The 25,930-nt window shown below is 52.7% G+C and overlaps 2 protein-coding genes across 2 annotated transcripts in view; both read left to right on the plus strand.

The window, feature by feature from the left end:
- Nucleotides 1–24,312, plus strand: part of MOV10L1 (Mov10 like RISC complex RNA helicase 1) — a 75,281-nt gene extending 50,969 nt beyond the window's left edge. The window contains exons 18-28 of the mRNA XM_030322329.1: nucleotides 8,646–8,754; nucleotides 9,214–9,392; nucleotides 10,627–10,773; nucleotides 11,476–11,597; nucleotides 12,986–13,085; nucleotides 14,010–14,174; nucleotides 16,931–17,104; nucleotides 21,822–21,971; nucleotides 22,803–22,910; nucleotides 23,494–23,631; nucleotides 23,722–24,312. Of these exons, the coding sequence (XP_030178189.1) occupies nucleotides 8,646–8,754; nucleotides 9,214–9,392; nucleotides 10,627–10,773; nucleotides 11,476–11,597; nucleotides 12,986–13,085; nucleotides 14,010–14,174; nucleotides 16,931–17,104; nucleotides 21,822–21,971; nucleotides 22,803–22,910; nucleotides 23,494–23,631; nucleotides 23,722–23,817 (1,488 nt within the window). The 3' untranslated portion in view covers nucleotides 23,818–24,312. The remainder of the gene's footprint in view (nucleotides 1–8,645; nucleotides 8,755–9,213; nucleotides 9,393–10,626; nucleotides 10,774–11,475; nucleotides 11,598–12,985; nucleotides 13,086–14,009; nucleotides 14,175–16,930; nucleotides 17,105–21,821; nucleotides 21,972–22,802; nucleotides 22,911–23,493; nucleotides 23,632–23,721) is intronic.
- On the plus strand, nucleotides 85–469 carry LOC115517892 (small nuclear ribonucleoprotein G-like). Its single transcript, XM_032594060.1, has one exon. It carries the CDS (start codon nucleotides 182–184, stop codon nucleotides 368–370), a length of 189 nt encoding a protein of 62 aa, XP_032449951.1. The 5' UTR covers nucleotides 85–181; the 3' UTR covers nucleotides 371–469.
- Nucleotides 24,313–25,930: the final 1,618 nt, after the last annotated feature.

Below are 25,930 nucleotides of genomic sequence, written 5' to 3' on the forward strand. Positions count from 1 at the left end.
CAAAAAAAAAATTAAAAAAAAAAAATTCCATCAGTTGAAATCAACTAAAGAAAATAATAGTGGTATGCCAGGCCTAATAATGCAGGAGCATGAAGGATGCCACGAATTCCACCTGGGGGCGTCTTTGAGCTTGCCGAGTAGATACCATTAACAAAGCTCACCCTCCTAAGTTGAAAAATTTATGGACGAGAAATTATCATTGAGATTAAATGGTGGCAGACATGTCCAGGGAATATTGCGGGGGTTCAGTCCCTTCATGAATCTTGGGAAAGATGGATGTGTGGAGATGGCAACTAGTGGGCGGCAGAACGACATTGGAATGGTGGTAATTCCAGGAAATTGTGTCATCCTGTTAGAAGCCTTGGAATGAGCATTGTTAACAACGGGCGTGTTATGGAAGAAACCAGTGGCTTCCACGTGTCCCCTCTCCATAGCTCCTACTATATAAACGTTTTCCTACTATATAAAAATCAGGTTGTGCATTTTCATATTGAACTTTCTGGTTAAATAAACTTCTGTAATAGTCAAAAAAGTAATAACAGTGGTAGGAATTAGCAGACATGGACATTAAAACAGTTATTATAATTATACTCCATATGCTCCACATTCAGTGGAGATATAAACAATAAAAGATAAATTTCTAGAGACAAAAACTCAAGGTCTTAAGATGAAAAGTATATCAGACAACTAACAGACTAGAGACTACAGTCAGAAATATTAGTGAATTTGAACACGGATAGAAACTCAGCAAAGCGAAACAATAAAGAAGAATCTTAAAAAAAAAAAAAAAAATCCAAAAAAACATCAGTGAGCTGTGGGACAAGTACCCACGGCCTTGCATCCACACAATTAGAGTCCCAGAGAGGGGAGTGTAAGAAATACTAGAAAAAACAGTGGAAACTTTCCTGATTCGATGAAAACTATAAACCTACATACATATCCAGGAAATTTAACAGACCTGAAGTACAAGAAATCTGGAGAAAACTGCACCAAGACACATGACAATCAAATGCCTGGAAGTTGCTTAGAAAGAACTTATAAACCTTAGAAACAAAGTCTCGTTATAAGCAGGGGAGCAGAACAAGGAACGGCAGCAGATTCCCTATTGATAGCAGTGGGGTGGCTCTGGAAGGTGCTGGCAGGAAACACTGTCCGCCTGGAACTCTGTGCCCAGCCTACACTGCAGAAGTGAAGAGGATGATTATCCAGACGTGCCCGAGCTGAAAGACGGGGCAGGAGTTACCGCTGACCTGTACCACCAGCCGCGAGAGCCCTTACAGCACACGGAAACCGCCCTAGAGGGACACGGTGGCCTCCCTGGAGGAGCAAAAAGGACCAGAAATGATAAGTGGGTGTGGACATGTAAAGAATGTTTTGTTGCAGAAAAAAATCCTCTTTAAAAGATAACTGAGTTTTTAACTTACTTTTTAATTCATTTAAAAGCGAGCGCACACACGGCAAAGAGGGGCAGAGGGAAAGTGAGAGAGTCTCAAGCAGGCTCCGTACTTGGCACAGAGCCTGATGCGGGGCTCAGTCACAACTGTGAGATCGTGACCTGAGCTGGAACCAAGAGTCAGATGCTCAACCAGCTGAGCCACCCAGGCGCTCAGTAACTGACTTTTTAAACAGAAGGAAATCCTATAAAATGTGATGACGTGGGTGGACCTGGAGGACGTTATACTCAGAGAGATAAGCCACGTCCTACAGGATCCATCTCATATGAGATCTCTTTTTTTTAATTTTTTTTTAATTTTTTTTATTTATTTTTGAGACAGAGAGAGTCAGAGCATGAGCAGGGGAGGGGCAGAGAGAGAGGGAGACACAGAATCCGAAGCAGGCTCCAGGCTTTGCGCTGTCAGCACAGAGCCTGACACAGGGCTCGAACTCACGGACTGTGAGATCATGACCTGAGCCGAAGCCGGATGCGTAACCGACTGAGCCACCCAGGCGCCCCAACATACGAGATCTCTAAAATGATAAGACCCACGGGGAGCCTGGTGGCTCGGTTGGTTAAGCGTCCGACTTCGGCTCAGGTCATGATCTCGTGGTTCGTGAGTTCGAGCCCCGTGTCAGTCTCTGTGCTGACAGCTCGGAGCCTGGAGCCTGCTCCAGGGGCTGGGGGAAGGGAATGGAGAGCTGCTGACAAGTGGGCACGAAGTCTCAGTCCTACAGGGGGGCAAGCTCTGGGGGTCTGCTCTACAGCTCTGACCTGCATTACATGCTATACTGTACATAGGAACATTTTTAAGAGGGAAGATCTGAAGTGAAATGTTCTTACTGTGGTAACATTTTTAAGTGATACTTAAATAATTTTTAAAAAGATAATTGATTTTTTAAGTTCTTGACATAGTAGCAACATATTACGTAGTTTGTAACATACGTAGATCTAAACAAGGGATGGGAGAAGAGAGTATCACTTCTCTTACACCATATTGGTGTAATTTACTTGAAGTAAATTGTGATCAGTTAAAGATATATACTCTAAATCCTAGAGCAACTACTGAAATAACAAATATAAAGAGCTAGACCCACAAAGGAGATAAAATGGAATTATAAAAACAATTCAAAAGTAGCCAGAAAAAGACGGACACATGGACAGTTGTACCATGACCTGACTTAATTCCCACCCACCTGTGCAGTGATTTACTTAGAGTGGGCGTTGACATCTCTGGCTACAATTGTGTGTCTAGAACAGTTGAGACACAGAGAAAACAAATGGCAAAGTGAGAGAGTTACATGTAACGGCATCAGTAATCACATCATGTGTTCGCGGTCCAAACACGGCAGTTAAGAAGCAGAGATTGCCGGCTTGGATAAAAAGGAAAGACCCAACTATATGCTGCCTATAAGAAACACATTTTAAAGTTTTTTTAATTTATTTTTGAGACAGACATACAGTGTGAGCAGGGGAGGGGCAGAGAGAGAGGGAGACACAGAATCCGAAGCAGGCTCCAGGCTCTGAGCTGTCAGCACAGAGCCCGATGTGGGGCCCGAACTCACGAACCGTGTGATGGTGACCTGAGCTGAAGTAGGACGCTCAACCGACTGAGCCACCCAGGCGCCCCACTAAGAAACACATTTTAAATATAAAGACACAAATAAGTTAAAAGTAAAAGATGGGAAGAGGTATCAACCAGAAAGACAGTAACAGTCACAGGATGGGGTGGCGGGGTGGCTGTGTGAATGTCAGAGTAGGTTTCGGAGCATAGGGAGGATCAAGGTGGTGTCACAGTATCTCAGGAGTGCCTAACAATCCTAGGCACTTCTGCACCTAATAACAGACTCAGGGCACACACGAAACAGAAACTGACAAAACTGCAGGGAGAACCAGACAAGTTCCGTGTGCTGGTCAGTGATGTCAGCACCCCTCCCTCTGGTAATAACAGAACAGACTGACTGAAAGTGATCAGTGCAAGGGAGCAGAACAATAGTCAGCCTCTGTGACCTGAGGGATGTTTGGGTTGTTTTTTTTTTTTTTTTTTTTTTTTTTTAATGTTTATTTTTGAGAGAGAGAGAGAGACCAAGCACGAGTGGGGGAGGGGCAGAGTGAGAGGGAGACACAGAATCCGAAGCAGGCTCCAGGCTCTGAGCTGTCAGCACAGAGTCCGATGTGAGGCTGGAACCCACAATCCGTGAGATCATGACCTGAGCCGAAGTTGGACATCCAGCCAACAGAGCCACCCAAGTGCCCCTAAAATTTTTTTTAATGTTTATTTTTGAAGGAGAGACAGAACACGAGTGGGGAGGGGCAGAGAGAGAGGGAGACACAGAATCCCAAGCAAGCTCCAGGCTCTGAGCCGTCAGCACAGAGCCCCCAGTGTGGGGCTCAAAACCACAAACCGTGAGATCATGACCTGAGCCGAAGTCAGACGCCCAACCGACTGAGCCACCCAGGCGCCCCAGGGGGATGTTTATAGAGCACCCCACCTGGAAAGAACTGAATACATACACTTTGTGTAGAGGTGGACACCGAACACTCACTACTGGTGACCTTATCTGGGGCCATAGAACAAGGCCACCAAATGCAAAAGGATGAAAGTGATACAAGATACGTTGTCTAACCGCGTGGACTCAAGTTAGAAATCAATAGCAGAGGGATCTCCAGAAAATCCCCAAATCTCAAGAAACCAAAAACACACTCATAGGCAACCCACTGATCCCAGAAGAAATCAGCAGATAAGCGAGTGTTTTTCCCAGCGTGAAAGTGACCGTACAGCACCTCCAACACTAAGGGGCTGCCAGAGCCCTCGTCAGGCAGGTTTACGGTGCTGAGTGACTAGGCTTCAAGTCAGTGACCTCCGCTTCCTCCTCAGAAAACTAGAAAAATAAGAACAAATAAAATGCAAACTAAGCAAAAGAGAGAAAATGATAAACGTTGGTACAGGAATCAGTGGAATAGAAAACAGAAGAACGGTAGAGGAATCGGTGAACCCAAAAGCTGGTTCTCAGAGAAGACCAGTAAAATTGATAAACTTCAAAGACTGATGGGGGAAAAGCGTGAAGACACAGGTCACCAGAATCCGGGAGGAGATAGGTGACGTCACTGCGGGCTGCAGATTTTGAAGAAGATTGAGGAAGAGTCCTGGGGGACTCTTGACGTTTGACGTGTCAGCTGGCCTGGGGCCCAGGGTGTCTGATACCTAGTTCAGTCGTGTTTCTGGGTAGGATTGATGGTGGGTGGGGGCCGGGGGGGTAATCCCTCCTGGGAGGCCTGAATGGAGCAGGCAGGCCCGGCGGGACACCCCCTGCTCCACTGCCTCTAGCGGGAACATCGTCCTGTCCTGCCTTTGGACTCGGACCATCAGTTCTGTGTCTCCAGCGTGCCAGAGGCACACCCCGGACTTCTCAGCCTCTGTCAACACATGAGCCAGTTTCTTCTAAGAAATCTCTTTTTAGCTTATACATGTATGTCCTGTTGATTGTTTCTCTAGAGAACTCAGAGAGAGAGAACTCATATACATATGTATGGGTGTGTATATGGAAGAGACCAGGAGAATGGTTCATCCCAGGAATGAGAAGCCGGTTTAACATTCCAAAGTCAGTCCATGATATCCATCATGTTAACAACCCAAAAAGGAAAAACCATCATCTCCATAGATACAGAAAAGGCATCTGACAAAACCCAACATCCATTCCTGATCAAAAGGCTTAGCAGACTAGAAATGGAAGGGAACTTCCTTTACCTACAAAAAACCCACACAGTGAGAGACAAAATGCACTTTTCCCATGAGGATCAAGACACGTCCACTCCTGCCACTAACATTCGACACTATAGGAGGTCGTAGACCAGCACTGCAGCAAGAAGAAGAAAAGGCACCCGTATTGTGTGTAAAATCTGATGGACTCTGAAAAGAAGCTAGTGGAATTAGTGAGTAGCAAACTTGCAAGATACAAGGCCAGTATACAAAAATAAATTGTGTGTGTGTGTGTGTGTGTGTATACACACACACACACACACACACACACTCTCTCTCTCTCTCTCTCTCTCTCTCTCTCTCTCTCTCTCTCTAGCATTAAACACCCAGAATCAAATTTTTAATACTATAGAAGGTAGCATCCAAATGTTCTTAAACGTTGGAGGTAAATGTGACAGAAGGTGTGCAAGACTGTACCCCTGGAGTCCCCACAACACTGATGAGAGAAACTGTTCATGTATCAGAAAACCCAAACCGACCTCTAGACTCGGTGCCAGTCAGGTCCAAATCTCACCAGACGTTTTTGTGGAAACTGACAAGCCAACTCCAAAGTCTGTATGGAAATGCACAAGGCCTAGAATTTTCAGAACAACTTTGGAAAAGAACACAAACCCGGAGAACTCACCCTGCCTGATCTGGAGATTTGTTGCAAAGTTACAACAATCAATACAGTGTGCCACTGGCATCAAGACAGACAAATGTATCCGTGGAACAGAATGGAATGCCTGGAAATAGACCGGGAATTTGGACAATTGACTGAATAGACGTGCAGAGGTGGTCAAAGTAGGGAAAGGATAACCTTTAACAAAAGGTGCTATGACGGTCGTGTCTGTGTACAGAGGTATGATACCTCACAGCCTGCACAAAGATTAACTCAAAACGGATCGTAGCCCTAAATATAAAGCCTGAAACCATAAAATTTCTAGAAAAGCACGTGATAGAAAATCTTAATATATTTAGGTAAGATAAAGAGTTTTTAGATAAGATGCTAAGAATGTGATCCATAAAGAAAAAATACTGATAAATTTGGACTCCAATGAAGTAAATTTTGCTGTTCAAAAGACCTGGTTAAAGACAATGAAAAGACAGATGACAAGACGGAAAATCTTTGCAAATCACATATCTGAGGAAAGACGTATTGAGAACAAAGAAGTGTGTACACTCAGTAATTGAAGAAATGCTCAACTTAAAACAACCACAAAGTGCCCAGCCAGCTTGTCGCCAGAGCATGAGGCTCTTAAAACTGCACCAAAGACGTGAACACATACTTCACCAAAGAATATACAGATCTTACTCCGCTTACAGTGGGGTCACGTCTTGTTAAACTCAGCATAGGTTGAAAATGCCATAAGTTGACGGAGCAAACACCTAACCTACCAAACATCACAGCCTAGCCTGGCTTTCCTCAGACACGCTCGTAACAGTGGGGCGGAACCGCTAATGCAAAGCCTGTTGATGATAAAGCAAACACCTCGTGTAACGTACTGAGTGCTACACTCTCAGTGACAAACAGAATGGCTGTCTGGGTACAGGATGGTTGTTGACCTCGTGATCATGGGCTGACCGGGGGCTGAGGCCGCCGCCCAGCAACACAGGAGGATCGCACCACACATACCGCTAGCCCAGGAAAAGATCCAAATTCAAAACTCCAAGTACAGTTTTTACAGAACGTGTACCACTTTCACACCATCACAAGACAAACCACTGTCAGGGACTGTCTGTATGCAAATGATAAGTCATGAAAAGATAACGTTAGTCCCTAGGGAGCACAGGTTAAAACACAGTGAACTCTGCTACTACACCCGTATTAAAATGGCGAAAATGGAATTAACGGGACCGACCACACTAAGGGTCGTGCGTGTGTGCAACAGCTGGAGCCCGGCACGGGCCGGTGGGGATGCAGAGTGGCACGGCCGCTTTCGAAGAGAATTCCTGAAGAAAGCTAGGCCTGCACTTGCCATACAGTCCAAGCGCTTCACTCGTGGCGCTGGCCCCGGCAATGCACGTGTGAGGGGTGACGCACAAGCGTTGACAACGGCGCTGTCAGTCATGGCCAACGTGGGACCAGCCCAGCGTCCGTTCCCATGCAAGTGGGTAGAGGAGTTGCGTGACGTTCTCCTGGCGCAGTGGTTCTCAGCAGTGAGAGGGGTGGCACAGGTGGGCCTCTGGACGGTTCGTCACACTGGAGAGATGTCAAAAAGTGCACGATCGAGGCTTCCGTGTACGAAGCATTCTAGGAACTGGAAGCGCTCTGTTGACAGCGGGGGACATTTTAGGAGCCCAGGAGTGTTTGTCGAATCGTGATAGTGTCGTGTGTACGTGTGACACAACTTGTCCATACTTGTCATGCCACTTTAGAGGCATACACTGCATGGGAAGGTAAATTGCTGTGTCCTTCTGGACAAAAATTTGGCAACGTGTGTATAATTTCTAAGTGAAACTTTTATTTTTTACATTTTTTTAGTGTTTGCATTTTGAGAGAGAGTGAGTGAGCGAACATGAGTGGGGGAGGGGCAGAGAGAGAGATGGAGACAGAATCCGAAGCAGGCTCCAGGCTGTGAGCTGTCAGCACAGAGCCCGGTGTGGGGCTTGAACCCACGTGCTGCGAGATCATGACCTGAGCTGAAGTCAGGCACTTAACTGACTCAGCCACCCAGGCGCCCCTAAGTGAAATTTTTAGTAACAATTTTCGTTGCAGGATTTGTCCTAGGAAAGTGATCCTGTGATGCAATCCTGTGATCAATGTGCCGAGCTGTGTGTTACAGCATTGTATGTAACGGGGGAAATTTGAAAACCAGTTCCCTCTGTCCAGGACAAACTCAGTTTATGTTTCAATTCACCCAGAACCGGTTCTTCTATAGGATTTGGAACACCACTGGTAGAGAAGCACCGCCAGCCGTTGGCGGTGCCTGAGAGGCGCGTGATGCTCAGAGTGAGTGCTAACCTGAGCTGTCCTTGGGAGGGCTTGTTTACATTGTAGAGAAAAGGGTTTTGCCTGAGGGGTTCCACGGGAGCAAGGGACCCCAGGACTTGCCTTCAGCCGCTGCGGGATCTCCCTGGTAGGTGAGCAGGTGCAGCGGGGAGGACGCAGAAAAAAAATACACCTTAGATACACGTAGCCCTTTGTTCTGGAGTCGCCATCACAGGATTTAGTCTGTTATGTTTATTTTTGTAAGGGGATTTAAAAAAACATACACCTTTTTGGCAGCTTTTTTATCAGATGCCGTGTATTTTTGTTATGTTTTGAAACTACGTGACCTGTGACCCATGCAAAGACCTGTTAAATCAATAAAACAAGTAGAATGGGGGATCCAGGCAAAAAGAAAAAAAAAAGAAATGAAAAAAGAAAAAAAAAGTAGAACGTCAGCTGTGCTTATGTTCACTCTTCAAAGCTGTGTAAACAAACGCAAGGGTTTTTTTAAGGCCGTTTTTCTGCATGATTGTTTCTAGAATCAGAAATCCACGAAGGACCAAAGTAAACACGCAGCAAAGGAGAGGCAAGCTGGTGCCCAGGACGCACTGGGGCTGGCAGCCTTTGCCAGAAAGCCAGGTAACCTGGGTGCGTAGTGCGAGGGGCTGCCTACGGGCCGACCCCTGGCGCGGCCCACTCCTGCAGAAGCGAGACGGGTCGGGAGGTGTGTGTGGTCTGACCACAAGCCAGAGCAACGAACGCTTGTCTCCACTGAAGACTGGGGACGTGAGGTTTCAGGTTAGGTCCTCGACCTGAGATGTGACGACGGGCTATTTTCGTTGACCTTTTCCAGAGTGCGTCTCCAACATGCTAGGTGACGCTGCACGTGTAAAGCAGAAAAATGAATTAAGTGGCCGGTGGTTTTGCCCTCGGCTAAGCTGATTTTCCCCACTCTGCCTGCCCGAGTTGAGGCTGTTAGAAAGAGTGCCTCGGCAGTGGGCTCTGAGGAGCCCCCCCGCCTGACTGGCAGTGTCCCGGCTGTCATGGTGGCCCGTACTGACCCATGCTCCGGCTGTGCCTAACACCATTTCTCCACTCTGAATCCAGTAAATGAAGCCCAGATCCCCAAGGCGAGAGAAAAGGAATTTTTCAATCCCGTGCTCAATGAAAACCAGAAGTTAGCGGTTCGAAGAATTCTCAGTGGCGACTGCCGCCCGCTCCCGTACATTCTGTTTGGGCCTCCTGGAACCGGGAAGACAGTGACAATCATAGAGGCTGTTTTACAGGTAACCACAGGTGGTGACACGGCCACCAGTAAACTCGGCTCTACACTGGGCCTTCACGTCCTTGGGAAGTGCTAGCTCCTGCAGAGTCAGAAAGCGGGGACGGGCTCAAAAACCCGTTACTTCGCGTGTAGCTGAGTCTGTTCTGTATTGTTTATGGGAGCATGTAGGGTTTTCAAAGCTTATTTCATCGGTTTAGAAGGGACTCTGTTGCCCGCATATGTGAAATTTAAGGTACAAAAACAGATGAACAGAAGGGAAGGGAAGCAAATATAATATAAAAACAGGGAGAGACTCTTAAATACAGAGAAAAAAACGGGGTTGCTGGAGGGGTTGTGGGAGGGGGGATGGGCCAAATGGGCTAGGGGCATTAAGAAGAAAACTTGTTGGGATGAGCACTGGGTGTTATACGTAGGGGATGAGCCTCTGGAGTCTGCTCCTGAAATCATTATTGCACTAGATTCTAACTAACTTGGATGTAAACAAATAGGTAAGTAAGCAAATAAGTAAAACAAAATTTAAAAAAATAAAGTGTAGCCTATCATGCCAGGCACTTAAAGATGGAAATTGTTCAGGTGGAAATAATGAATAAATAAACATATACGTATATGGAGTGTAGAAAGGACTCTATTCTTAGAACGGTCAGTCGCTCTGGGGTGCCCAGCTGGCTCGGTCAGGGGAGCATACGACTCTTGGTGTTGGAGGTTGTGGGATGTCTGAGCCCCAGGGTGGGGGTAGAGATTACTTTAAAAAAAAGAATCATCATTGACTCATCACATCATGAAATTTTCCTGCAGAAAATAAGTTCCCGTTACAGTAGCTCAGCCACCGTTCTGCAGAAGTTTCTGATATTTCCATTATTTAAAAGTTGAATTGGTGGAGATCGCGTGTAGTATTTTTGTGTCATTCGGGATTCAGATTAGCAGGTGTGTGCTGAGTGTCCAGCTGGCACCGTACCGCGAGCCGTGCACACGAGAATAATCTGACGCTGTGTCTGCCTTGGGAGGGTAGCCTGGGGTCTGGGAGGACAGAGAACTCCCTCGCCTGCCCTCGTGTCTTGCTGGCATGTGCACCCGATGGGAAGAATCATCCCTGCGTGAGTCTGAGCCCACACGTGAGCCCACACGGCCAAACCCGCGTAGTGAGCTCGCGCACGTTGGCGTCAGCCTCCCGACCCTTGTCCGTACTTGGCAGGTTGACATTTACCACCTCTGTTTCTCCTGTGTCCTGGTTGAAGGTGCACCACGCTCTGCCAGACAGTCGCATATTGGTGTGTGCGCCCTCCAACAGTGCAGCCGACCTCGTGTGTCTGCGACTGCATGAGAGCCAGGTGCTGCGGCCGGGCGCCATGGTGCGGGTGAATGCCACCTGCAGGTTCGAGGAGGTGAGCCGTCCCCGCCTGCTGCCATGGAGGCCCTGCCACCCGCACCCAACTCGAAGTCCTTTCTCCTGCTGCTTCTGCGAGATGAGCATTTGCAGCTTATTAAATAGCAGCACTTCTGCTGTCCCTTTGGGAAAATTAGAAATTCCTGGTTTGCTTAACAAAAGAAACTGAATCTAGAAAACGTATGCACTTGTTTTGGGGAAGGATCTCCAGGATGTTGTGTTATATTCATGGCTCCAGAGTCTGTAGAACATGGACTAAATTGGTATGAAGATATAAAATATTTTGATTTAAGAAAACAATCTTCGGGGCGCCTGGGTGGCGCAGTCGGTTAAGCGTCCGACTTCAGCCAGGTCACGATCTCGCGGTCCGTGAGTTCGAGCCCCGCGTCAGGCTCTGGGCTGATGGCTCAGAGCCTGGAGCCTGTTTCCGATTCTGTGTCTCCCTCTCTCTCTGCCCCTCCCCCGTTCATGCTCTGTCTCTCTCTGTCCCAAAAATAAATAAACGTTGAAAAAAAAAAAAAAATTAAAAAAAAAAAAAAAAAAAAAGAAAACAATCTTCAGTCATTTACTTAGTTTTAATTAAGAAGTGGGACTAGGACGACATCATCTTTTAGAATTGTTTTCAGCTCTGTGACTATGTACAATTGAAAGAAACACTTAACTCTCTGGAAAGTAAACTGACCCCCCCTCCTCCCTCCAGATGATTGTTGATGCTATCAAAGCGTATTGCAAAGATGGAGAAGACATCTGGAAGGCCTCACGCTTCAGGATAATAATCACAACGTGCAGCAGTGCGGGGCTCTTTTACCAAATAGGAGTGAGGTAGGCACTAGGCACGGCCGGGGTCTCTGGCCTCCCAGAGCTTCTGTCTGAGGGGAGGCTGGCCACACGGGGGGTGCCTGCTGGGCGGGAGCGCGGGGAAGCCACACTCGTGCCGAGACCCCAGCGGCGAGAGGGGCCCGAGGCTGTCCCGAGGGGGGAAAGGATAAGGAAGGAGCCTGTGGCAGCTGGGGCTGCAGGAGGCTTGCAGGTAAAAAAGGAACAGTACCGACTGATGAAAGTAACTTTCAGTAGGGGCACCTGGGTGGCTCAGTCGGTTAAGCGTCCGACTCTTGATTTCGGCTCACGTCATGATCTCACGGTCCGTGAGTTCGAGCCCCACTTCGGGCTCTGGGACTCTGTACTGACAGCTCGGAGCCCAGAGCCTGCTTCGGATTTTAGGTCTCCCTCTCTCTGCTCTTCCCCTGCTCACACTCTGTCTCTCTCTCAAAAATAAAGATTAAAAAAAAATTTTTTTTAAGTAACTTTAAATAACTGAGGAACGCAATTGAAAACTTAAGTGCTGCTTATATTCTAAGAAAGGTACATAATGTTGCGTTTCTTCAGCAGGAATTGGGACATGGGGTGGAAAACCGGAAGCCCGCGATTTCCCCCTTTGGTCGGGAGGGACCTGTGGGTGTTGCTGTGGGGCCGCAGCCTGACTCCCAGCAGGAGAAAGTCAGGGTCCAGCTCTACTTCACCGCACACCACTGGGCTCTGATGGCGGCTCTCTGGTCTCGGCCCAAAGTTTGTCCTGTCGCCAGTGGCTCTGTGGCTCCCGGCACCGTGTCCCTGCTGCAGATCTTTCCGCAGGCTGCCTGGGGCCCAGGGCACACGTGCTCTGCGCTGTCCCCTGGCCCCTTCCCTCCCCCCCCCCCCCGCCCCCGTCGGCTTGGAAGGTTGGGGTATTGTCCTGGCCGAGAGCACGCTCATGAGGGTGAGTCGGGGAGGGCAGCAGTCACGTGGGGGAAACTGAGGCACGGGGTCACACGGTCCGTGAGTAGAGGAGCAGCATTCCAACCAGGCTTTCCCGCTCCCCGCGTGCTGTCAATCCGAGCCTCAAGGGACCGAGGAGGGCCTGCTGTGCTGTGAGCCCCGTTGTGGAGCTGCCCGCCCCAGCCTCTCCTCAGTTGTTCCTTCCCACCCTCATCCTCTGTCCCCCTTCGTCTGTTTACACACGCACCTACATCCTGTAGAGTCCCAGGTGCTGACAGGACTTCATTCAGGTCTCCTGACAGGCCCGTGGCGTGTAGTTAATCTGCCCAGGTGACACCCACCTTCCTGGCCCCACTGCCAGGCCCTGGGGCAGACGTGACCCTGCCGTGTGAGCCGGGTGTCGCTGGCTAAGACACTTAGACAGAAATGACCATTCAGTACACCTTTGGTTCTAGAGTCGGACATTTCACACACGTGTTTGTGGACGAAGCAGGACAGGCCAGTGAGCCGGAATGCCTTATTCCTCTGGGGCTGGTCTCAGACGCCAACGGCCAGGTGAGGCCTGCTTGCTGTGGGGTTCTCATCCCGTTCCCCTGCTCTGGCGTGCGCTCTGCACACCCCAGCACAGGGTGAGACAGGTGTCACAGGGGTGACGGGCTCAGGTGAGGCACCACGGACCCCGAGGCTCCGTGACGCTAGGGCCTTGCGTGGACGAGGAAGAAAGGGCTGCTCTGCCTAGATTGATTCGCTTGGGAAACAGACTCCAAGAGTCTTTGTGCAGCCAGACAGGGACATCCAGGCGTTTCCCGGCTCACCGCCCAGGGTTCCGACCCCTCTGCTCCCCCCCTGCCCCTTGCTGCTAGCCCCGTTTATCCCAGGCTGATGCTTTGGCTCTTTCCTACTCAACACCTGTTGCTTCCTCCAGCACTCCCCCTGATGGTGACCCGGGGTCCTCTCAGGCTTCCCTTGTCCCTCTCCTCTGCACACGTCCGTCACTCAGGAGGGCCCTTCCTAGCTTCTCCTGGTCCCCTAGACACCTGCCTCCTCCCATCCTGATTGCCTGGTGTGGGGGCAGCACAGAGAGCAGGGAGAAGACCTGGTTCAGCTGCAGCGTGGGCCGTGGGCGGTGGGCGTGGGCCAGGGCCCGCAGGCAGAAGGGGAAGGGGCACAGCGTGCGCTTCCAGGGGACAGAGACAGAGGCCACCCGGCCACTTTGTTCTTCACATCCTGCCGCCCTCATCTGAGCTTCTGCCACCTTGCTCGGGCAGCCGTGCTGCGTCCCCCGTCTTCTGGAGCCCAAGTGATGGTGGGGGCCGGCCGCCTCCCAGCCTGCCCTCAGGGAGCCTCAGCCAGCCCGGCCACCAGAAGGCGGAGGCCAGCCTGGTGCACGCGTGGCTGACCCACTTCCCAAACCTCTCCCAGCTGTGGTTGCGAGTCTGTGTCCCTGCACTAGTGTGGGTGCCCGCCTGTGTGCCACAGATTGTCCTTGCCGGAGACCCCATGCAGCTCGGCCCGGTTATTAAGTCCAGACTCGCCATGGCCTACGGGCTGAATGTGTCTATGCTGGAAAGACTGATGTCTCGGCCGGTGTATATGAGGGACGAAGACGCTTTCGGTGCCTGTGGCGCCTACAACCCCTTGTTGGTAAGCACAGACTCCCCGTGGCACGTGGTTCCTCATGGCCTTCCACCCCAGTCCCCGTGCGGACTGAGCTCACACTCCCCTCCCCCATCCCAGAAGGGACTTTGCCAGCACCTCTGTCCCAGTAGCTCAGCCGTTCCAGGCAGTCCCGTCTAAGGCTGATGGCTGAGGTTCTGTGGGGCCAAACACGAGAAGAGTTAAATCTGAGTTAATGTGGGAAGACGGGAAAGAGCCTTCTAGTTCATAGTCTGAAAGAAGAGGCCGTGTCTCCTTCCTGTGGTGCTAGTTTGCTGGTTAACCTGCAGATTCCCTTCTCAGCCAGACTGTGACCGCTTCAGAGGGATGGGCCTTGGAATCTGCATTTTAGCCCCCTCCCCCGTAGGAACACTGGAGTTTGGGAGCCTTGGGTCTCTGGGGTCCCTCGTTAAAGTGAGCCAAGTAGCACATTCTGTAAGTTCCTGCAGCACAAAAGGAGAGTTCCTTCTAAACTTTAACAGTAAACAGAAAGGAGGCGTGGTGATCATGGGCAGGTTTTCCTGGAAACGGCTTGGGACCTGTGCCAGGCAATGGGCCCTCAGGCCCTTTACCCACCTGGAGAACAGAGGGGGCAAGACAGCATGGGAAGTGGCATGGGCTGGGGAGAGCTGGACCCTCCGGAGGTGCTGAGGGCCGTGGAAGACTGCCCCAAGGCAAGCCCAGGGCAGCAGTGGGCTCGTGCCAGCCCAGACTGGGCAGCGAAGAGCGCCCTGCCTGTGGGAGACGCATGTGCGCCCCCTGGCGTCCACATCCCCCCCCCCCCCCCCCCCCCCCCCCCCCGGGCTGACAGGCAGCAAAGCCTCCTCTGCCTGACGGCGCGGCACCTTCCTTCTCCCCAGGGCGCCTGAAGCTGCAGCGAGTTTCTGGGGGCAGAGGGCCTCTCTCGCCAGGTGCTCTACAGGCCGACACAGGGCCTGGCTTGGGGTGCAAGGAGCTGAGATGCCAAATTGAGTTTGAGTTTGGGGCTTTGATTAGCATTTTGGAGGCTGAACACATTGTAGTTGCGGAGCTGAAATTTGTCACCGTGGATCAACAGAAAAGTCCTGGGGCCTACCGGGTTCTCACCCCGGAACGAGGGAAGACCCCCTCCACCAATGAGGCCCCAGGCCAGTTGGAGGCAGGACACAGGTCACTCTCGCTCTGTGTGCTGGTGACGTCACCAGCGGCTCGCAACAAGGTCCCAACCAGGCTTCAAGCTGGCTGTGGCTTAGGGGGATGTGCCCTTAGCCACGAGGGCCCCACGGTCCAGGAGCCAGTGGCTGCCTGCACCTGACATGAGACCAGGCTTCATGGGTTCGTAGAAAGACCGGGGCTGCGGGACAGTGGCTATAGAGGGGAGTGTGCGGCCGGATGCACAACCAGCCCCTCCACCCCTGAGGGAGACCCCTCAGCTGTCTGGATCGGGGGACCATCAAGCAGCTTTCTCCTCTTCTCTTTTCCTGACGTTCACCTTCTCTGTGAGAGCAGGCCCTTGACCCTACCCGTGGGTTCAGAGGGGCTCGCTCACGAGCACTGCACTTCTCAGCAAACCCGTGTCGTCAGGTCCGTAGGTCCTGGGGCTTTGCAGTCCAGAACGCGTTTTCCAGGTGAAGAGCTCTCCTGGCAGCGACAGTGCATTCCTGTCGAGTGGTGGACACTAAAATCCTTGGGACAGAGGACGCATTTTTCATGCTTAGTGCCAGCGAGGAGTCCAGTGGGGGCAAGGGCGCCTCGGTGGCCAGTGGGGAGCCCAGCCTGGGCACTCAGCACAGCCACAGGCAGGCGTCACAGGCAGCCCTGAGCATGTTCCTGCCTCACTATCAGGTCCCAGTCACGGCCACAGCCACCACAGCTGTGGGAGCCTCCAACCGTGCCACGGAGCCACACAGATGCCAGCAGGCCACCAGGTGTGGTTGGCCTCCCCTCCCAGCAGCTGCCCTACCACCTGATTTGCCAGGGAGCCTCCCTCCCTCTTGCCGGGCCCTGGCAAGCAGGGCAGGATGGCGGTGCGCCCCCCCGCCTGCGGCGTGGTGGTGGGATCAAAGCATGGGGGGGGCCGGGTGGGAGGCTGAGATGGCGAGCAGGCGATGCCTTGCGGGAAAGCGGCGGCACCCGGGAAGCTGTTGGGCCCAGAGACGGGGGAGCCACAAAGAAGAGGAGGTGGGTCGAGAAGCCTTGAGCCAAACCAGTCCAGGGGGCTGGGGCAGGGAGGGGGCGAGAAGAGCAGGTTAAGCGTCCGACTTCAGCTCAGGTCACGATCTCACAGTTTGTGAGTTCGAGCCCTTCGTCGGGCTCTGTGCTGATGGCTCGGAGCCTGGAGCCCGCTTCAGATTCTGTCTCCCTGTCTCTCTGCCCCTCCCCCACTCGCATTTTGTCTCTCCGCCCCCCTACCCCCCACCCCGGAAAACATACACTTAAAAAAAGAATGCACTCTTCCTAACGAGCCCTGAGAAACGTAGGAAACTGTCAAATCGTTCTGTTGTACACCTGAGACTAATATAACACCGTACGTTGATTATATTTCAATTAAAAGAAACCAAACCCTCTGTTCAAAAAGTCGTTAGAGGTGCGAGAGCACTTCCTGAGGAGCTGGCCGGTGACAGGCCAGGAGACGGAGGACAGGCAGAAGCAGGCGCCCCCAGGGCTACGATCTGAGATGGGTCTCGGCATTTCTCCTTTTGACAGAAGTGTGACACGCGTGTGCCAGTTTGGCTCTGGACCCGTTTCCAGCTCTCTCTTTGCAGGTGACAAAGCTCGTGAACAACTACAGATCCCACCCAGCTCTGCTGGCACTGCCATCCAGGCTGTTCTACCACAGAGAGCTCGAAGTGTGCGCAGACCCCAAGGTGGTGACCTCCCTGCTGGGCTGGGAGAAGTTACCGAAGAAAGGCTTCCCGCTCATATTCCACGGCGTGAGGGTGAGTCGTGCGCCGAGAGTGGTCTAGTGGCCGCGTGAGCCCTCAGTGCTGTTCGTGGGTCTGTGCGTGTTCATCACATGTGTTTTGTTCAAGTCCGTTGTCAGTGGGGCATTCACCAGCTGCCAGTGGGCAGATGGCCACGCTGATGCCGAAGAGTAGAACCAGTAAGGAGGGCTTCTCCCCCTGCAAGGCCGGCCCGTCGGCCACTCAGGTGACTGTACACAGAACAGACTCGGAAGTGCTGGCCCAAGTGGGCACTGGAGGGTGGAGGGGCCTGAAGGCGTCGTGTGACTGAGGGGGAGGCTGGGGCGATGCGGAGCTGGGGGAGCTGGGTACCAGGAGGCCCCGTGCCCACCAAGAAGGACCGCACCCCTTGTGAGCCTGTGTCAGGCGAGGGGACTGCTGTGGGGTGGGGACACCTGCCCGTCACCATGGCCTCACCAGGTGGGGGGCTCCCCAGTAGGAAAGAGCTAGATGCTCAGTAGCCCAAAAAGTGACAACTGTGCCCTAACATCAGGGACTCCGTATTGAAATTTGGTTGTTAGAACCAGAAGTCATCTTTTGCATTAACTGCCCCCGAGTTCTCATCCAGAATTGGGGCTGCGCCCCAACCCCGGGACAGGAGGCGCCGGTGGGGCTGGGGGTGCGTGAATCCAGGTGACGGTGCCACTGCCGTGTGCTCTCTCAGAAGTGGATGGAAGGGGGTGGGGTTGCATGTTCAGCTGTGGCTGTGGAGGGGCTACCCTTTGGACAAAAGAGAATTCAAGGAAAGAGACCAGTCCCTCTCAGCTTGAGACACTCGCCACAGAGCCCTGTTGACCGGTGCTTTCTCCCAACCTCGTATGCCGGTCCCCCTTCCCGGGAACATCCTGCCCCTGTTCTGTCCATCCTCAGAAGCTTCCCTGTATATCAGAAAAACAAGTTAGAAAATGTAGCAGAAAGTGTAGAAAATGTCGGAGATCTCCCTGACATTCGCTAGACTTCAGCCTAAGGAGAAGTAAGCAGGATGGCTGCAGGGAGAAAACTGGACCCGAGCGTGTGAAGTGGGACAGGTGATGTTCATGAACAGACAGGCCAGTGTTGTTCTGCCTAAATTAATTCCTATATTTAATGCATAGAAGTCTACATAGAAGTCACAATGGGTTTTTTCATGAGAAATGAATGGATTATAAATGTGCAGATGTGTTTTAAATGTGCAAAAAGTGTTTGTAGCAGAATGAGATACGGAGCCAGTTAGATATACTACAAGCAATAGCCAACAGAAGCATACTTGTAGACTCAAAAAAAAAAAAAAAAAAAAAAAGCCAAAAAACAAAAAACATAGGCAGTGAAACAAAGTCCAAAAACATTTATTTAGTAAGAATTTTTCAAGGGCCTACTTGTGTCCCAGGCTCCACTCTGGGCCCTGAGCATAAAATGGGTGATGAGGCCTCCGGCTGGGTTGTGGAGAACAGTCGACTGCCATCATTTGAGCAAAAAGGGTTTGGCCTCAGGGCTGCTGTCAAGGCCTGCCCCTTGCACTCCCTCTGCACCCTCACCCGTGGCTCCTGCAGGCCGCTCCAGTCCCCGAGATGCGACGGCAGGCCCCCTCCCTGGCGGGTGCCCCCCTCGTTGAAGTGTTACCTTGACTGACAGCTTCCCCTGCGGAGGCTCTGGAAGGACCTCTGTCTGACTCCTGCTCCGTTCCCGTGCCCAGCACATCTCAGCAGAAGGAGCACAGCAGAACGTGCCGCGTGAACATCGTGGGGCAGGGCTGAGCCCCGGGGCGGCCCAGGAGGAGCCACCAAGGTAGCTGTGGTCTTGTCCTCCTAGAGAAACGGTCGGAAGCCTGCACCGCGGTGGACAGGTGGCTGATGCCATGGCAGAGTGGAGTAGGACAGCATAGCCCTGTCAGAGCCTGGGATACTTCCTGGTCCCTGACAGGAGAGATGTGGCAAGCCCTGGTCTAATTGAAAAGCCAACTTCGGACTGACTTGCGTCTTCTCCGCTTTGTTTCGTTGCTTCGTTAATCTTGCGTTGTCTTTAATCATCCCCCTGCTAACGTGCGTATCTGTTTTGTTTGTTGTAACTCCTCATCCTCTGAATTAGGAAGACGCCGGGGATGCCGACCTGTACCTTCCTTTCCACGTGTGTCTGCTGAGGGATCTTCTTTCACAACTTTCTGGACATTTATAACTTTCTCTTTCTTCTCTTTTTTTTGATCCAAGGGTTACAGAGAAGTATTTTTTTCTTAATTTTCAAGTGGCTAAGAATTCTTTGGCCACCTCTTTTTTGTTGTTTCTAATTTTATTAGGTGGTCAAGAACAACGGCCTGTAAGCTCTCTGCTTTTAAAAATTTGCGGCCAACTAGGTATCAGGTTGGGTACATATTCTGAGGACATACCCCCGAAAGGTATAGTCTCTATTTGAGGGATGCAAGTTCCGTGTATATTTTTAAACAAACGTTTGGAGTCTGTGGTTCAGCTCCCCTGTGTCCTGATGTCGGCACGCCCGCGGAGGGATAGGCGCGGTGAGGTCTCTCGTTATAGTTGTGCTTTTTTATCAAATCCTCTGTGAATTCCAGTCGCTTCTGCCTTAGGGACTTAACTGCCGAGGTGTTTCCTGCATACGAGTTACGATTGTCTTCCTCCTCACGTTACGTTCTCCCTACTGTTTCTTGTTTCTCGCCTTAAATTCCATCTGGTAACTCATACTAATGTCGCCGTTGCTTGTTTCTTTTTATCTGGTATCGTAGCCCTTCTTTTTCTTTCTTCATCATCTTACCGTACGTATCTTTCTTAGAACAGCTCATTTTCATGTTTAACCCAGTTTGAGAGTCTCTGATTTTAATGAGATGAGTCAGTCCAACCTATGCTTTCTTACCTTTATTCCTTCATTTTCACCTTTATTACCAATTTTCATGGTTTCTTCCTTTTCCTTATTTTTTGTAGGTGATTGGTCGCTATTCGGCGTTTTTTCTCTTTCAGTAAGTTCTTGCCTAAGCACCATCACGCTGAAATTGTTTGTAGTTCTCTATTGTCAATCTCAAAGATAAATTACAGGGCAGCTGGCTGGCTCTGTCGGAAGAGCATGCAACTCTTGATCTCAGGGTTGTGAGTTCAAGCCCCATGTTGAGTGTAGAGATTACAAAATAAACTTTAAAAAAAATTAAAAAGGCACCTGGGTGGCTCAGTCGGTTGAGCGTCCGACTTCAGCTCAGGTCACGATCTCACGGTTCGTGAGTTCAAGCCCCGCACCGGGCTTTGTGCTGACGGTGTGGAGCCTGGAGCCTGCTTCGGATTCTGTGTCTCCCTCTCCTTCTGCCCCAGATAAATTACGTACGGCTTAACAACAGCAAAAAACATCCTCAAGGCTAATACAGTCCAATTGCTGTGTCTGGTATTCTCTTTTTTTTTTAATTGTGCCAAAATAACATGTGACATAAAATTTACTTTAGCCATTTATTTCCAAATGTACAGTTCGGCAGTGTTAAACGTATTCACATTGTTTTGCATCCAGTTATTAGAACTTTTCCATCTTTCCAGACCGAAACTCTGTCCCCATTAAACACTCACTTCCACCTCCTGCTCCCAGGCCCCTGGCGCCCACCACCCACTTTCTGGCTCCGTGAATCTGACTCCTGTAGGTGCCTCATATGAGTGGAGTCTTCCAGTATTGTCTTCTGTGATGGCTTATTTCACTCGGCACAAAGTCCTCAGGACACGGGTGTGAGAAGTTCCTTTCTTAAGGCCGAATAACATTCCATTGTCTGGAGGGACCGTCTTTGGTTTATCTGTCCATCCACTCGTGGACACTTGGGTCGCCTGCACGTTGTAGCTGTTGTTCGGAATGCTGCAAAGTACAGGCATACGGTATGTCTCTGAGACCTCGAGTGGGATTGCTGGATCACATCGGATTTCCGGTGTCGTTCTTTGAGAAGCCGCCACACCGTTTTCCACAGTGACCGTGCCGATTTACATTCCCGTGGGCCGTGCACAGGGGTCCGGTTTCTCCACATCCTCCCCAACGCTTGTTTTGTTTCTTCGTAGAAACCATGGGTGAGGCGGTTCTTCTTCGTAGAAACCATGTGTGCGGGGGACCTTGTGGCTCTCACCTGTGTCTCCCTGATTATCGGTGACGCTGAGCACCTGTGCGTGCGTGCGTGTGGGTCGGAGGCACGCTCCTTTGATGGCTGGCTGAGAGGGCCCATGGGGGGGAGGGGGGAGGGAGGGGGGAGGGAGGGGGGCGCCGAGTGCGTGCTCACCTGCCTGACTGCAGCCGGCCCGCCGCCCTGCAGGCCCCGTGGTCTGCTCTGGCCCCGGCTCCCAAGGTTTGGGCTGCACCGCTTGCTTGTGCCTGTTTGTGGCACGCCCTGTGGTTCCCCGGCAGGGCCCGCGTCCCCACCCTCGCCAAGCACCCTGCCCTTTGCCTGGCAATTCCTGCACGTGCATCACCGCCCATCCACTCCTGTCAGCAAATCGCGGGCCGCCCCCAAGCAGCCCTTCTCCGCCGGGGCCCTTGCTGCGGCCGTGGCGGACGTGACCGTGACTGAAGTTAGTCTGCCCACCGGAGTGTGAGGTCTGCAGGAGCACGGGCGTACTTTATCTGCCTCACGCGTGCCGTATCCCGACACCTGCTCTGCTCCTTCCTTGTTCACAGCCCCCTTCACAACACCTGTTGAGGAAATGAAGTCGGGGGGCTGGGTGTGCCATTCTCTTATCTCCGAATTGTAACTCAGGGCAGCGAAGCTCGTGAAGGCAGGAGCCCGTCCTGGTTCAACGCGGCCGAAGCCGTCCAGGTCATGCGCTACTGCTGCCTCCTGGCCAGGGGCATCTCCAGCCAGGTGTCTGCAAGCGATATTGGTGTGATCACACCCTACCGGAAGCAGGTATGGACCTGCCCACCGCTCCTTTGAGCTGTCGCGTTCACAGAGTCCGGAAGGCGGGTGGAGACCAGCTCCCTCAGGGGGCACCAAGTCCCTCCCAGCCGCTGCACCCCCGGCCTCCCCGCACCCCCGCTAGCCTGCCCCACACCCGTGTCCTGGTGCTCGGACCCTCAGACCCTGCTCCCAGGGGCTGGGGCGCTCCATCTGTGCTTACCTGGCAGTGGGAGCGGGCAGTGGGCCACCATCCGTGTCCTCCTGGGGGACAGTCAAGCTTCCCCCTAGCACTGAGCTTTCGTCTTCTGCGCACTTTTCTCCAAGGTTGCCAACTGGTTTTTACTTCACCAGCACCCATGGGAGACCTTGGTCTCTAGACACACAATCCAGAACCCGGCATCCTGCTTCTGTGACAGCCGTTCCCGTTCCCCCAGGAGCTGGCTCTTTCACAAAGACGTCTGCCCCTGCCTTCCGGCTGCTGTTGTGCAGAGCCTGCTTCCGGGCCTCTGTCCAGCCCCTCAGGCCCCTGGGGTGCGGCGCTCTGGAGCCTGCCCGGCTGTGGGTCCCAGCACCGTCCCCACTGAGATGGCCAGGCCCGCCCAGCAGCAGCCATGTGCACCTGCGGGGAGAGGGAGACGTCACTCCAGACACTCTGCCCCCTCTCCCTTTCCCCAGTGCACTGTGTCTGAAATCAGAATTTGTGTCCTAATCAACTTAGATGAAATACGATTTGGAAGTGATAAGCAACAGTGCACGTTGGTTAATATCTGGCTTGTGCTTAAATATGTAAAGAAATGGTCAGATTTGTAAAGTTATGTCCTTTTTTTGTCTGCTTCAAAGGTGGAAAAAATCAAAATTCTTTTGCGAAATGTTGATCTGATGGACATAAAGGTTGGATCAGTAGAGGAGTTTCAAGGGCAAGAATATTTGGTCATCATCATCTCCACCGTAGGTATTCCTGTTTTGAGTGGGGGTGACGGTGTGTGTGACACCACCTGATGTTCATGTCCTTCCGGTCGAAAGCGGCGGAGGCCGGTCGGTAGCACAGGCGACCACTGGCAGGATGGAGATGTTCCGGAGCCCTCTCAAGCCGCAGCTGCAGGGAGCTCTTTAGAAGACGCGACACCTGCAGACAAAAAAATAACCGAAATCCAGCGAGAAGCAGTAAACGTGCTGGTCAAGGTCCCACACACGGGCCACGGTGGCTCGATGCTGCCGCCCCAGGAGAACCCGCTGTGACTCTCAAAACTCCATGTTTGTACAGAACGTGTGAGCAGCAGATAAGTTAGGAAATTCAGACATGACGATGAGAGTCAGAATCGCCTACAACTCTACACCCAGAGATAGAGGGTCTCCTGTGTAGACGATGGCGACGAGGCTTCCTCCACACCACTGGTGTTTTTTTCCTTCTTTAACTAAAAATGGGGTTCTGCTGATGTTTGATAGTTTTAAATGCTTTTAAATACCGAGTTTCTTTCCATGCCAAAAAAATGGATATGATACCATTTTTATTCATTTTCGTGTTTTTTAGGTGCGGTCAAATGAAGACAGATTTGAAGACGATAGATATTTTTTGGGTTTCTTGTCCAACTCAAAAAGATTTAATGTTGCGATCACCAGACCCAAAGCCTTGCTGATTGTGCTGGGAAACCCTCACGTGCTGGTCAAAGTGAGTCTGCCGAGGAGGGAAGGGCCTGGGTAGAAGGCGCCGCTTGGGACAGCTTGGGGTTTTGAGACGGGCTCTTCGGTGTTTCAACAGGACCCCTGCTTTGGTGCATTACTGGAATACAGCATTACGAACGGGGTCTACACGGGGTGCGATCTGCCTCCCGAACTGCAGTCGCTGCCGGAGTGAGCTCTGTGTCTGTCCTCCAGCTTTTGCCCTGCCCCTCCCTGCCAGCCCACCTCATTCACCTGCTTTCTGTCCAGTGTTGGGATCATGCAGATCGCTTGGGGTCCCTGCAAGAGGCCACAGCCCCCAGCCCTCCAGCCTGAGCTGCTGTGGGGATCCCAGCTCACCGGCCCCCTCCCCTTTCCCCACGTGCAGCTGTGGCTAGACATGCGCCCCCAGCACCGGATCCACAGCCACAGTCGGTAAGGCAGGGCTGCTGGGCCCGGCGCCACACCACAGGGAGCTGCTGTCCCCGTCTCTGTGCTGGGGCCCCTGCAGCCTGCCTTGTACCCTAGCCTTGGCCGCGAGCGTAGGGGCCACGGGGTCCGATGGAACCTGCTATTCCCACACCAGCCCATTCCTGCCACTGGACGGTTACCACAACCCATCACCAAAATAAACGTGCACACGGGACACCTGGTGTGGCTTTCCGGCTCGAAATGCACCGGGTGCTGGGAAGCAGTTGTGTTTCCGTGTGGCCTCTGATCCCTGCAGGCTCTCAGACATTCTCCGGGTCCTTGAGCCAGCGTTCCCTTCACCTGCCAGCCGTGTAGAGCCCGGGGCCTCTATGGGGGCTCTGTCTGGGGATGGGTGGCATCCCACTCACCCAGAACCCTGGTACAGCTCGGTGGGACCCGTCCCCTCTGGCCAAGAAGGTGGCCCATTTCTAGGAAGGGCAGGCAGCATTTGCACATTGGGGTCTGCGCCTGTGTGAACAGCACCAGGCTTGGGGACCCGCATACCCAGGAGCCCAGGGAAGGCATGAAGTCTCTGGCCGTGCCTCCCAGTGAAGTTGGGGGGTGGGGGGAGGGGTGCACAGCAGCCCGCACAGGAGACAGGATGAGCCCTGGGTTCCGAGATGCCCAGACAGACACCCTCACCGTCCATGAGAAGCAGACCCTGAGACACTGAGGCCCATGACCCCCAGCCCTCGCGCCCAGGAGGACTCCCCACATGAAGACACAGGCCACTGCGTAGACACGGGGGCCTGCGGTGGCTGTACCACTCCTTACTGAGGCTCCGAGTCCCCGCCTGTGTTTAGAATACATGACTGCTTCCTCCAGGAAGGCAGCTAGGATGATGCCCTGCACGGGGAGTGTGTGGAGGCCCAGGCAGGGCCCACCCCACGCACACCAGACATGAGGCCAGCTGTTCCCAGGAAGAGTCAGACGTGACAGGGCAGCAAGCAGCCCGGGGGCAGGTGGGGTGGGGGTGGGGTTGCTGCTCCGCTGTCCTGCCCAGGCCAGAGGCCAGCAGTGCAGGTCCCAGGGCCAGGCCTTGTCGCCAGAACATGGGGTTCTTGGGTGCCCACCGCCCCTCCCGGGGACACCTACTTCCCAACTCCCCCTTCCCACGGTTCAGGGGCCTGCCCCGTTGCGGCGTCTGCTCCTGGAGGCAGATGGGGCTACCCCTCTGGCTGCGTGAGGGCTCCTGCTCCCTCCCAGACCTTCACACCCGCCTCCTGAGGGTCTGGGCCTTGGGCGGGTCCTCTGCTCACTCCCAGGGCCTTTTGCCCAGGCAGAGCACTCCGGAAGGGTCTGTGTGTCTTTTCTCAACTTTGGCTTCAGGATCTGGGGAAGGTGCCCTGGGAGCCGGTCGCTGGTGGTGGTTCTGGAACCCTGGATGCTCCTGAATAAACCAAGAGCAAACAGCTGTTTGGGGGTGGAGGCAGCCTGACCAGAAACTGCCTTGCACGCTCACTTCTTGGGCAGGGCGGGGGTCTCATGCACAAAACACACCGAGAGCTGGTCTGAGCGAGGGACCGAGTTCTCTGGTCGTGGAGCACATCTTCACAGGGCGGGAGCAGAGGCCAGGCCTCGGGGACGTCTGGGACTTGTCCCTGACGCTCTCTGTGCGGAGGCCCCGCCCTGGGGAGGCGAGCCTGGGGTCCAGACCTCTGTGCGTGCCTGCCTGTGACAGCCCCACACGCTGACGCCCTGCGGCCTGTGGAAGGGGCTTACTTGAGGCCCGTGCGGCCCCACGATGCCACCCGGAGTTGTCCTAGAAATGGGAAATGGGTGCACAGGCCCCTGTCCCGCACTGCTCATGCTACTCCAGGGGCAAAAGGGGCAGCGGT

This window comes from Lynx canadensis, chromosome B4, assembly GCF_007474595.2.
Source record: "Lynx canadensis isolate LIC74 chromosome B4, mLynCan4.pri.v2, whole genome shotgun sequence".
NCBI classification, from domain to species: domain Eukaryota; kingdom Metazoa; phylum Chordata; class Mammalia; order Carnivora; family Felidae; genus Lynx; species Lynx canadensis.

What these genes read in the sequence shown, in the direction of transcription:
- LOC115517892 (XM_032594060.1), top strand. Translation starts at nt 182, where the DNA reads ATGGACGAGAAATTATCATTGAGATTAAATGGTGGCAGACATGTCCAG.